Source organism: Phascolarctos cinereus, unplaced genomic scaffold (assembly GCF_003287225.1).
Source record: "Phascolarctos cinereus isolate Bilbo 61053 unplaced genomic scaffold, phaCin_HiC Scaffold_4;HRSCAF=312, whole genome shotgun sequence".
Classification (NCBI taxonomy): domain Eukaryota; kingdom Metazoa; phylum Chordata; class Mammalia; order Diprotodontia; family Phascolarctidae; genus Phascolarctos; species Phascolarctos cinereus.
This window is the reverse complement of record NW_027555847.1, coordinates 26,795,198-26,808,168: the sequence shown is the minus strand read 5'-3', so window position 1 is coordinate 26,808,168 and position 12,971 is coordinate 26,795,198. Positions and strand designations below refer to the sequence as shown.

At 39.6% G+C, this 12,971-nt stretch overlaps 1 protein-coding gene across 11 annotated transcripts in view; it reads left to right on the top strand.

Moving 5' to 3' along the window:
* Positions 1-12,971, top strand: part of CADPS (calcium dependent secretion activator) — a 572,571-nt gene that overhangs the window by 240,937 nt on the left and 318,663 nt on the right. For all 11 annotated transcript variants that reach the window (XM_078152119.1, XM_020976388.2, XM_020976394.2 and 8 more), the window contains exon 5: positions 9,850-10,083. In XM_078152119.1, coding sequence (XP_078008245.1) covers positions 9,850-10,083 — 234 coding nt within the window. The remainder of the gene's footprint in view (positions 1-9,849; positions 10,084-12,971) is intronic.

The following is a 12,971-nucleotide window of genomic DNA, read 5'->3' as shown; positions in this document are numbered from 1 at the left end:
TGCCACAAAGTCCACAGTTCCTAGAAAAGCATGCTAGCTGGACGGAAGAATGGCTTGTTTGCCCACACTGCAAACTCTCAGTAGCACCTATGAATAGATTAAAACTCTTTGTCTAGCAAAGATTTTAGTGTCGGGTGAAACTCTGGTAGAGCTAAATAATTCAATTCAAAAAGCATGCATTAAGTGTCTGCTCTAAGTAAGGCGCTGTGAAATATGAGGCAAATACAAAGTAAATAAATAGTCCTGGCCCTCAAAAAGCTTACATTCTTTTGGATTGCATTAAAAATTAAGACCTCCAGAGGAAACCCCATAACCTCTCTCAACAGTTCATTTGAGTTTTCTCATTTAATTTGAGAATTAATATGCATATTGGGTGGATATTGGAGCAGCATAGTACATGGTCTATGGCACAACTGATTGGATGTGGGAATAGAGGAAAAGCAAAGGAGTTCAGAATCATAGGATCATACTTCTAGAGGTGAAAGAGATCTCAGAAATCAGTCATTTTAAGAATGAGGAACCTAGAACCCAAGGAGTAACTTGTCTGAGATCACATGGGTACTAAGAGTTCAAAGGTGGGATTGAACACAGATTCTCTGGCTCCAGTCCCATCATACTTCAGTTTTCCATCTGGGTGACTGGAAGGATGGTGTCACAGTCAGAAGAATTCAGGAAGCTAGAAGGAGGCAGTGATACACTCCCACTTACAGTTCATTTCATTAAAAATTCAACAGCAGCATGTGTTTAAAAAAAAAACTGCCTGCCTGTCACTGCCTTAAACTGTAGAATCAAGTTAGTTTGGGTGGGATTTGAAGCTAGGAAAGAGGAACTTATTCCCTGGCCTTACTCACAAAGATGCTGACATCTAGATATCTTTCAACAGTCCCCTTTTATCCTTTCCTCCCTGGAAAAGAGAAAGAAGGTACACAAAACCGACTAGATTGCTTCTAACCCCATATCCCCACCCCACATTGCAGTTTTGCCTTTAATCCAAAACCGCTTTCATACTTAATACCATCAAACACAGAAAAGGTCATCAGTGTTCATGGAGAATAGCCAACATGTTTATTTTAAAAGCACCAGGAAAAAATTTGAACATTTTTATAACCTTGAATAAAGGGATTTTTGGTTCGTGTTCAAACATTTCTTATCATTTCCCCGTATTAGTATTCAAGCTTTCCCTAGCTTTAATCTTTGGAGCAAAAGCCAGTAATTTAAAATATCTGATCAAAAGTTGATATTAAAGATTATATGTGCTACAGACAGTGATGTTAGCTGTCTAGATGGCATTTACTGGTTCTTAAATAAACAGAGGGTTTGGGTAGACATTTCCCCAATTCAAGAGTTTCTTATGTAGAACAAAGAATATGGTTAGCAATAAAAGAGGCAAGGATGGCAGAAAGAACTCTGGCCATATATACATAGATAGATGACTGTCAGAACTAACAATACATGGAATCGCAAATTAAATAGATTTAGTGCATGAAGGCAGCCTAGAGGTTGTCCAGTCCAGCAGTCTCATGGTTTAGATGAAGGATCTGAAGTCAAGAGACATTAAGAGCCTCACCCACCATCACATGGCTTCGAAGACTCCAATTCCAGCACTTTTCCCAAAGTGCCACATGGAGACTAGCTACCCATGTGGTTGGTAGGTTTCAGGAGAGTTTTTGTGATCCAGGCTATATTCAAATTCATATGAAATCATTGAATGTAAAGGCTAGGAAGAACTTTAGAGGTCATCCAGCCCAATGGGCTTACTTTTAATGGAAGAAATTGAACCTCAGAGGTATTCAGTGGCTTATCTCAAGTCACATATTACTGAGTGGTAGATCAGGGACAAGAATCCAGGGCTACTGATTCCCTGGCTATTGTTGATTTCATTGACACCACATCCAACAAGTCATGCTATACAATGCTACAGTGAAATACCCCAACTCCCTCCCCGACTGTCCTTGTGCTCACCAATAACCCAGAAACTGGAACCAGAAAATTGGCAGTTATGAGGAGAGCTATGTATAAATGAAGAATGAGTTCACCAGTGAAAACAAGAGTGTCAGAGGCATTTGTTTCCTGTTATGTCCCTTGGTTCAAGTCCTAGGCCAAAATTGAAACTGGAGAGACAGAACTATCTCAAATTGGCAGAAGAGCTGAAGAGAGTGCCTGGCTTATTGCAGGCTTGTATCACCTTGACAGCTGCCCAAGTGTGCTGATCATGAACTTGGCATTGCCCAAGGCACCACCTGCTTGCCCAAGTGAAACTGAATCCATCACCTGTGTTAGAGCTAGAAAAGAGTTGCAAGTTGATAAGCCTAACCATGCAGTTTTCCCCAGCTGTGGAAACACCATGGTATAGTACAAAGATGCTTGGATTTGGTCAGAGAATCTAGGATTCAATCCTGATTGCCTCTGCTATTTATCATCTGTAACCCTGGACATTCATCTGACCTCTGGACCTCAATTTCCCCATCTATAGATTATTGGTCTTCATGTGCAGCTCCAGCATAACCGCAAATGGTGAAAGATCATCAAGTGTGAATTTGAGAGCACTCTCCATGATAACTCATAATGACATTTATTTCCAACATAACCACAGTATCTTCTTCACCTGTTATGTCCCAGGACTATCCCTATTCCACTCCCTCTCTGTGCTGTGCCATCGTCATTTCATGCCGATCAGTCAATCAGCAAACATTTATTGTTTAGACACTAGTCTAGGCCACAGCTTTGCAATGGGACAATAGATGGACATAATTTGACCCATGCTCTATCTAAATCCATATAGAATCTTGAATGTGAGAAATGGAATGGACTTTGGTGGCTCATTGTCCAATTGGCTCATTTTAAAGAGGAAGCAAGTGACTTTCCCAAAGCCACATTGTCACTCACTTTTCCTCTCCTACCCCCAGTGTGGGCCCCTCAGTACAGTTATAACCTAAGCTCAACCATGTTAGCAGCTACTGTGGTACCATGAGAAAATCTCACCCCAATCCTTGCCCCAAGATTACCTTGTGGCTACAGCAGGCACTACTCTGTTGGCTTTGGGCTCCAAGGTGTGGTTAGTAAGTAAATCCCCCACCCCCACCTCCTCTTCATTTTTGGTAGAATGGAATGAGTAATACAGGCTGAGCAGGCCTGGATGCATTGCCATCTACACTGAAGAGCTCATTACCCACCCTTCTTCCAAATTCCCTTATTACTGCCAAGGCCTGCCCACCATATTTCAAGTTACCCAAGTTCACAAATTGGCAGCCATCCTTAATTCCTTAGTCTCATTCACCACACATAACCTATCAGTTGCCAGGTCTTAGCATTTCTATCTGCACAACATCTTTTGTGTCTGAACATTGCCTTTTCTCTAATCCCAGAGCCCCCAGTCTAGTTCTCTCATTACCTCTTGCTCTCATTACCTCTTGCCTGGACTATCGTAATAGTCTCCTTAATGATTGCCTTACCTCAAATCTCTCCCCTCTCCAATCCACTGTGGCATTTTAAAAGTTTGAGATACATAATTTCTGGGTAATTAATCATTTTATTAATAATGCTAGCATTTTATTAATAAAAGGAATGGTCATTTGGCTGTCTCTCTTGGACCAAAGATGAATCATTGTGATGAGCTCACAATTTATTTGTCTTTGGAAGAGTGGATGTTCCCAAGGGTGGTGGATCAACTCTGATTGGTTAACAATTAATGAGAAGAATGAATATTACAAGGAGAGGTGGAATCATTCTAATGAAGGGCTGAGGCATTTACTTCTAAATGACCCAGCTTTAGCCAATCTAATTAAAGAATTTATCCCCAACCAAACCTGAGCAGAGCACAATGGGCTTCCCCACATGGGTGGGGTCTGAACAAGACAGCTGAGAAATCTAATTCAATCTCATTATCAACAATGTCCTTCAGACTGAACAACCTACAGGCTTCTGAAAAAATCCTGGTCCTGATTCAATAGTTGAATATTAATATGAGGAGAAATAATCATTTCTCTTGCCATTCTCCACACAATTGGTGTGATTTTCCTAAAGCGTAGGTTTGACTAGGTAACTCCCTACTCCATAAATTCCAGTGGTTCTCTACTCACTCCAGGATCTAATAGTATTTCATCTTCTTTTTTTCTATTTTGTATAAGGTTTATTATTAACATAATTACTAATGTGAACAACTTCAAAATAAGTATATGTATACATGTATATATTTGCATATATATCTATGCGTATGTGTGTGAATACACATATATAGGGGCATACTCCTATTTTTTTCCCTGACAGGCAAGCATGAACCAAAAAATTTTAGAGAACATTGGACCAGATAGCCTCTAAGTTTTCCTTTCCCTCTCAATTTGTAATCCTCTTTTAGGACAGACTCAGATTAAAAAACCAATAAAGAGGATCCAAAGTCTCTTCTTAAAGCTGTGGTGGTGATTTAGACAAACCTGTGCCAAGTCTTTTCTCTCTACCAACATAAGTATCCTATAGAACTCATTTAGTTTATGAAGCTGATTGATGTGAAGCAAATTTGCTGACCCTTAGGTAGTATTTCAAGGATTACAAAGTGCTTTACATTCTTCATCTCATTTAAACCTGGCCCTAAGCCTCTGTGATAAGTACTATTATCATTCCCATTTTACAAATAAGGAAACTGAGGCTCCAAGAGGTTCGGTGGTTTGCCCGGGTCCCCACAATTAGCAGTAATCTGAGGAAGTATTTGAACCCAGGTCTTCCTAACTCCAATTCCAATACTCTACCAGAGGGGGGAAACCTGCCACATGTGGCCCTCAGTCAAAGGGCCCCACTCAAGGATCTAGAGGGACACATGTGTCCCCAAGGCTGCAGATTCCCCACCAGTGGTAGAGACAATTGAATAACACCACTCTCAATTATAGATACAGAGATCTCATAGATACAGATCCTAAGATCCTAGGCTGTGATAGTTTCTGAGCTTCTGGCCAATATATTTTGCCTGTATCCATGAGATCTAACAGGTCTCCAGCCAAGGGTGAGCCTGGCAGCTTTTATTTTCATCCCATATGTGTGGCGGTACCCAGGGAGAAAGGAAAAACAATTTTCCTGGGGAGCATTCTGTCCTTTTCAATGCTGCATTTCATGATGTGTTCAAAAACCTCTCAATTCTAGGCATTCATCACAGTGGTAGAAATTTTAGCAGGTCAGCTACCCAAATTGAAGAGTAATTGGCCCCCAAACAATAATGAATGGCCAGAGGTGGTTTCTTTGAAGGCCTTTGTATGCAGTTGTATCATCTATATCCCACAAAGCAAAATAAATAACCAATCTTTTTGCGAGACCAATTTTATTTTTATGTTTTAGAAAGTTGAGACAGAGTAAGAACTCCATTTATATTGTGTCGATGCAGCTATGCCCTGGTAAATGTGTTTGTAATGGGTATGCCATTTGAAAACCCCCCACTCACAGTCTCAGCTGACAGCACATATTTCTTTCCCTAGCTAAAGAAGAACCCGTGGCAGAAAGATGGTTTTGTTTTCATTTCCAGACTCAGCTTTATGAACTCTTTTTATGATGGCATTACAAGCTGTCTGATTTCTGGGAGAGAAGATAATTCTTTGGGCTTCTCTAAAGTTTCTCTGTTGCATCATGTCTGGCTGACATTAACAAGTCTTGGAGAATCAGAGCTGTGGGCAATCATGAGGACCCATCTGGGACATCAACTAGTTAAGAGCAAGCCTTACAGAAAAGAGGTGCTTTGTCTGCTCTGCTCAAGTCCCCACTACGGAAATGTTGAGAAGGGAATGCCCTGGGTTTTTGCTTTCTTGAGTCTGGTTAACTGGGAAGAGCCCACTCTATACAAAGAGGTTTCTGTTCTTTCATTCATTCCTATGGCAACCACTCACAGCAAGGAGTAAATCTATAGGGAAATATCTAGCAGGCCCTCCAAAAGAACCATGGAGCTCTCTGGGGTTTTGCCATCATCGTGAGCTGGAGACAGGAAGGGGAGCATAATAGTCTGTCTCCTTAATGAAACTGATTGTGCCCCAACCAATCTCCCTGCTCCTCAGGGTTAGCTTCTTTTGTAGCAAACATTTTTGTTTGGAAGATGCTCAAGAAGTATGGATCCTTTCTGACTGTTGATGTAATAATCAGCCTCACTCTGCCTCATACCCAGGAAAAAGAGGCAGCATTAAGGAAAGTCAGAGATAATATTTAGTGATCATGCTGCCATCCCCAAATGGCTGGTGGCCCTGGTCCAAGGTGGGACTGGGGCTCTTTCCCCAGGTACCTGAGAAGTATATTTCATTGGGATTCTTTCCCATGCTCAGGCAAAGAGCATCAATGGCTTTTGAGCTTCTGCAAACCTAACCTAGTGGCCAACTTCCAGTTCCTGAGGGTATTAGGGCTGCTTTGTGGAGGTTTGGCCCTGAGTACACTGCTTTAGGAGGTAGAGGGGTACAATTTAGAGTCCTGAACTTGGAGTCAGTCAAATCCCCCCATTACCACTTACAACTTGCATGACCTTGGGCAAATAATTTCATCTTCATGGGCTTCAGTTTCTTCCCAGCATGGCCCAATGTCCAGAGAGCATTATGTCATGAGCTGAAGGACCAGGATTTGAATCCAGCTTTACCACTTACTACCTTGTAACATTAGACTTCAGTTAAATTCTCTGGGCCCATTTCCTTATCTGGAAAATGAAGGAGTCAGACCATGACCTCTAAGGTCCCTTCTGGCTTTTTATCCATGATCTTATGATCTGTTAAATTAAGGCATTGTTGGATTGGGTGGTCTCTGAGGCACCTTCCAGCTTTCTATCCATGATCCTTTGGAGAGAACTTTCTTACCAAAGATATTCCCATCTATTCTCCTGTGGTGACTCATGATCAGTTTCTGTCAAAGCAACTTCTTTCTTTGTTGTCAAGTACATCGTGGTCCTCTCCTACAAACTCCCACCAACCTCCACACATGTTTGTATACTCAGACAATGCCTCAGCCAAATGTGTTTTTACCAAGTAGTTTCAGAATGGAATTGGTCCCAGCACACTGTGTGGCTCCCAAAACCCACAAAGTCATTTACGCTGAGAAAAAGAACTCCGCGTTCTCTTTCCAGGCCCCATCAATTAGCTTCCATTCTCCACTTCCTTCTCATGGCTTCAAATTTAACCTATCCATAATGGAGCCTTTTGACAAGAGCTCTCTTATTTACTGCCTGTAAAGTGACTTAACCTCTGAGCTTCAGTTCCATCATTGGTAAAATGAGAAGGCTGGAATAGAACAGCCACGAATCCCTTCAAACTCTAGCCCTATAATCAAAGTTCACTGAGGTATTCACTTCTAGGGCTCTTGAAACCAGCCTGGAGGGTTGATTGCATTGAATTTCAGAGAGGTGATATATTAGAGATGCAGCTCTCTCAGACCTTCTCCAGAGGCTTTATCATCATGGCATCACCTAATACTGAAGACTGATCCAAAGCAAAAACTAAGGTACTAAATGTAGCTTTTGAATACAAGCTAGGTGGCACAGTAGATAAAGCACTGGAGCTGGAGTCAGGAAGATGTGAGTTCAGATCTGGCTGCAGATATGTCCTCATCATATACCTCTGGCCAAATCACCTAACCTATGTCTACCTCATTTTCCTAAACTCTTTTATCACCTGCCTTGCAGGGTTGTTGTGAGGGTCCAAAGAGATAATACTTGTAAAGCACTTAGTAGCACATAGTAGGAGCTTAATAAATGCTTGTTCCTTTCCTAAGTTGCTCAGGAAAAGGGAAACAGATGCACTCACATATACACAATTGCCTTGGTTGCCTTCCCAGAGACTGACCTCCAAAAAAAAGATATACAGTGACAGTTCTACATCAGAAGAATATCCCAGGGATCCTGCCAAGACACCCTGGATAATCTCAGTTGGAATAGGCTTCCTAAGGAAACCAGAGTGGATACCAAGGTCTACAATACTGGCCAAAAGCAGGGGAGGTCTGAATTTGTTCTTCCTTAGATTTCCTACTTGCCCTACCTCCCACATACTCACAACACAGCCACCCCACTGCAAGTTCAGCATCCTCAGGCTCTGTCACCTCTGTCCAAAGCACTGAAAGCCATCATTTAACAAAAGTATTCAATTCATTTCACCAAACATGTATTCATCTACTACTTTGTGCAAGACACTATGCTTTAGTGTCTACAAAGATAAAAACAAAATGAGGAACTGGGATAGGCAATATGGAGTATATAAAAGCTGCAAATGGCAAGAATAGACTTCATTGGCATTCTGGCGAAAATCCTGTGCTGAGAAAGAAAAAAAAAATGTGACCTAGCTCTAGTTAAAAATGGTTTCATCTACATCTGTGAAAAATGATGATCAATTTATATATCACTTCATTAATTTTTCCAATATTTCTTGAAAATGGTGATGATTCTTCATAGGAATAGCTATAGGCTAAGTTTGAAACTTCTCAAATCAGTTCCTTTTGAATTATTCATAGGAGGAAATCACTCTAGATAACCAGAGAAAGAAAAAACCCAATCTCTTGGTTTCCATAAGTCAAAAATAACTGAATCAGTTATTTTTAACTTGAAATGAAATCACACTTGAAAAATATTTCCGATGTTTCTTTCTGATGATTCTCAAGTGGGAGAGGGAACCTTAGAAAACAGAGGGCTCTGATGAAATTCAGTAATTCCTTCAATATATATTTAAATGCCTCCTCTATGAAAGGCACTGTTATAGGAGCTGATAGGAACACAAAGGAGAATAAGGCACATTTCATGCCTTCAAGAAACTTTAAAATCTTGTCTGGGGCTTGAAATGCACACAAATAATTACAATGCGTATTAGAACAGAAAGTGCCTTCAAAACATGCCATAAAAATAACTGACATTTATATGGTGCTATATACTGGGTGTTCCAAAAGTTTTCATGTAGTTTTAAGCTGCTAAAGTTTTAATAGAAGTTTTTAGTGTAGTTTTAAGCAGTTAAAGCTTTATCATAAGCTTTAACAGCTTAAAACAGCACTAAGACTTTTGGAACCTCTGTATATAACATTTGATCCTTACAACAACCCTTTGAGGTAAGTACTATATGTATTATTAGTCCCGTTTTACATATGGGAAAACTGAGATTGGGAGAAGGTAAATTTATTCCCCAATAAGTTTATTCCCCAGGCCAGGCTGGTAGGTTTCCAGGGCAAATTTTGAACTTGGTCTCCCTAATGTCCACTACACTGCTCTATCTCCTGTAGCAAATCACCTCCAATAAAGGACTATGTTGGTTCAGCCAATAGAGAGGTCACTCCTGGCTACAGAAAACTTGGATGGTTCTGTGGAGGAACTAGGTCTTGAAAATGTATAGGATTTGGACAGGTGGATTTGTGGAAAGGAAGAGCATTCTCGATAGAGAGACTAGCATGACAAAAAACTGAGAGGGAAGGATGTTTGGAGGACCTAAATGCTGGCCTTCTTTTTGGTTACTATGTGTTTGGTATTGTCCTGATTTTCTTAGAAGGCAAGCAGATCTGCCTACTCAGCTGACTGCATACAGTGCTCGACCTATCACTACCAGGAGACACAGTGGCAAGGAGTTAGAGCAGCAGACTTAGAGTCAGCAAAACCTGTGTTCAAATCCTGCCTCAGATACTTACCAGCTTTGTGACCCTGGGCAAATCATTTCTCTGCCTGGGCTTGCTTCCTTGTCTGCAAAATGAGGGTGTTGGTTTCAAAAGTCCCTTTTCAGCTCTAAATCTATGATCTTATTTGCTATGATACTGTGATCCCAATTCTTATAGGTATTACAATGTCCTTTGTCAACAGGACATAATCTTTCCAGGTAAAGACATGTGATCTGCTACCACCTCTCTCAATTCACATTTTCTTTCTTTTTCAAGGAACGCAAGTTTCCCAAATTTGTGTCCAAAGAAATGGAGAACATGTACATTGAAGAGTTGAAATCATCAGTCAACTTGCTAATGGCAAACTTGGAGAGTATGCCGGTGTCAAAGGGAGGTGAATTCAAGCTTCAGAAACTGAAACGAAGCCATAACACGTCAATCATTGACATGGGAGAAGAGAATGAAAACCAGCTCTCCAAATCAGATGTTGTGCTGTCCTTCTCCTTGGAGGTAAGAGCCCCAAGAATGCAAGCTCTGGATCAGAGTGGGAAGAACAGTGTGACTGAAACGCAGGACAAATGATACCTTTTGTATCTACTATTGAAATAGGAGCTAGACGGAACACAGATCGAGCAACGTGAAATTATCTCCTTAGGGCTAGAAGGGAGGATATTTTTGAGGAAATTTTTAAATGTTTTATTATCTTTTGTTTTTATAATCATGTTCGTTTCTGAATATATCCCTCCACCCATCCCCTACTCAACAACTCATCTCTTGGAACAACCAACAAAAAAAAAAAGAAAGAAAGAAAGAAAGAAAGAGGAAAAAACAACCTAACATCAACTAAATATGATGATGTATTCAGTATTCCACACTTATAGTTCCCCACTTTTGCAAAGAAGTAAGGGAGGAACTTTTTTTCAAATTTTCTTCATGGCCAATCTTCTTAATCGTTATAGTTACACAATGCAAACATCAATTTGAAGGATTCTCTGTTAAGGCCAGTCTTCTGTTAGTACTGGAGGGAGTAATTCTAAAGTAGTAAGAAAGTTCTTTGTAAAGTCCTTGATACATTAAATACTTTTAGCACTGTAGTAATATGATTTCTAAGCACAATGGAAACAATTCTTAGTTGTTTTGTTAATAATAAGCAGTGAATTTCCTCCTTACAGTTTCTATTCTCCTTATCATAGGACATGATTGACTTCAACTAAGCTAGCCCTTGTTTTCTGTATTTCAGGATCTGAAATAAGAAAGCATTTGTTTATGTTTGTAAAAATGCCAGGGTTCAACACCTTGATCACTTATTCTTTTGATTGTATTTCCTTCATTTAATCACTTTCCATGTGAGAGCTAGATGTATTAGAAAAGCTTATTGAATCCCATTTCTGCCAGTTATTGGATGTTTGACTCTAGGAAAATCCCTTGGCATCTCTCAGCCTCAGTTTCCTCATCTGCAAAATGAGGACAATAGAATCTACAGCACGTCCATCATAGAACTACTGTGAGAGTACATATTTAAAACACTTCTCAAACCATAAAGTACGAGATAAATGTCATGGTTATTAAATGCCATTGTTGAATTGTCTTTATCATACCTAAATGATTAAGGATTCAAACTATATTAGGGAGAAAGAAGCAAGAATCCTGTTGGAACAATTTCTACATGTCTAATGAATTTTAAAGGATAAAATTGATTTTTTGGGAAATAGCCATAAGTCATGCTGTGAATTAACCACGGGAAACATATTTTCCATATCCAGACAGAATCAGCTTAGTAATATTACAGAATGTTTTCAAAATGCATTTTGCAGTCAGAGGATAAAGGGTTGAGTTAAATGTAGAACACTTGGTGTGTGAAAATCTGCAGTCAAATTTCACAGAAACCTTTTTTTTCAAATGCCACTGCCTGGGTTTCTCTCAAGTGTCTTCGCATTTGATTATTACCAATGAAAGGTGACATTTTATCCCTCATTGCCTCCCGTATTCCTGTAGGAAAATTATTGGCTTCTTGGTTTTCATAAAGCTTTTCTATTTTCATTTTCCTAACTCCTTTCTCTTCAGTTACTGAGTTTATCAGCTCCAGTTCATGCTTGTTTAGAATTTAGACGAGTGTTAGCCCAACAGCTATCCCATGTGGGTATAATTATAACAGCCTTTTAACTTGTAAGTACAAGTACGCAAATACCCCAGGGGTCACCCACAACTTTTTAATTAGAAGATTATCAAATAGCACATCATACAGAAACTGTCTCCAAGAGTGTCCATGTGCCTGTGTGACTGAAGAGGGGTACGGTGGGGGGTAGGAGAGAATTCATAGATAGACTTTTATGAACACATTCAAAGTAAAGCAAAGGAAAACAATTAACACAATGACTTCAATAATGCAAATAGAACACCAACAAAAAGAAAAGAAAACTAAATGTTGTGAATTACACGTTACATATAAAATGTGCATGATATATAATATTATATATGAATATATTATATATATATATATATATATATATATATATATATTACATAATGTGCATATTATAGGCAAGTGCTTTATAAAGGGTAAGATGCCATAGAAATTTGAGATGTTTTACACACAAACACACACATACATGATAGCAAAGTTTAACCCAAAGTAGAGAAGAAAAAAATGCATCTGAAGAACTATGACTATGAGATATTGCATATATGTCAGAGTCAGTTGATATGTTAGTTTTGCCGAATCGCTCAATTTTTCTCTTTATTTAAACTTACTTTCTTAGAAGGCATGGCTCTCTGGATTTGGAGGAGGTGGGATACACTGAGAAATTGAAGTGATATAAAAAATATTACAAGTAATAATTCTAAAAGAATAATCATGTTGCATTACTCGAGAAATAGAGAGAAGACTGATGTTGGTTACTTTGCCTACCTAAGCAAGAAGATTCCCTTAACAGCTGGCAAAGGGCCTTGAGATGTGTGCCATTTGGGGGTCCCTTGAAGAAAGTGGGGACATTTAGTGTGGTGGGAAAAGAGCTGGTGTGGGAGAAGTCACTGAAAACACAGACTTTTAAATATTTGAAATCACCTCTCCCCTGGGAAAGAGGCACGACTTTCATTCTGGGGCCAAGATAACAGAATCAGAGGCAATCAGTCAAATTTGCCAAGACACAAATGTAAGCCTGTTGAAAGAAAAAAACTGTCTCCATGAGGACCTATCCAAGAATAGAATTGGCTACTTCTCCCTGGTATTCTTCAAGTGAGGGCTAGATGGTCACTTGCTGAAGGAATTATGGCGTGGGAGAGGATTGTCATTCATATATAAGTTGAAATATGTGGCTTTTCCAATTCAGAGATTCTGAAAAAAGCACCTACTTGCCCTCAAAGAGTTTGATTCACCAGACCAGGAATGCCAGGGTGCT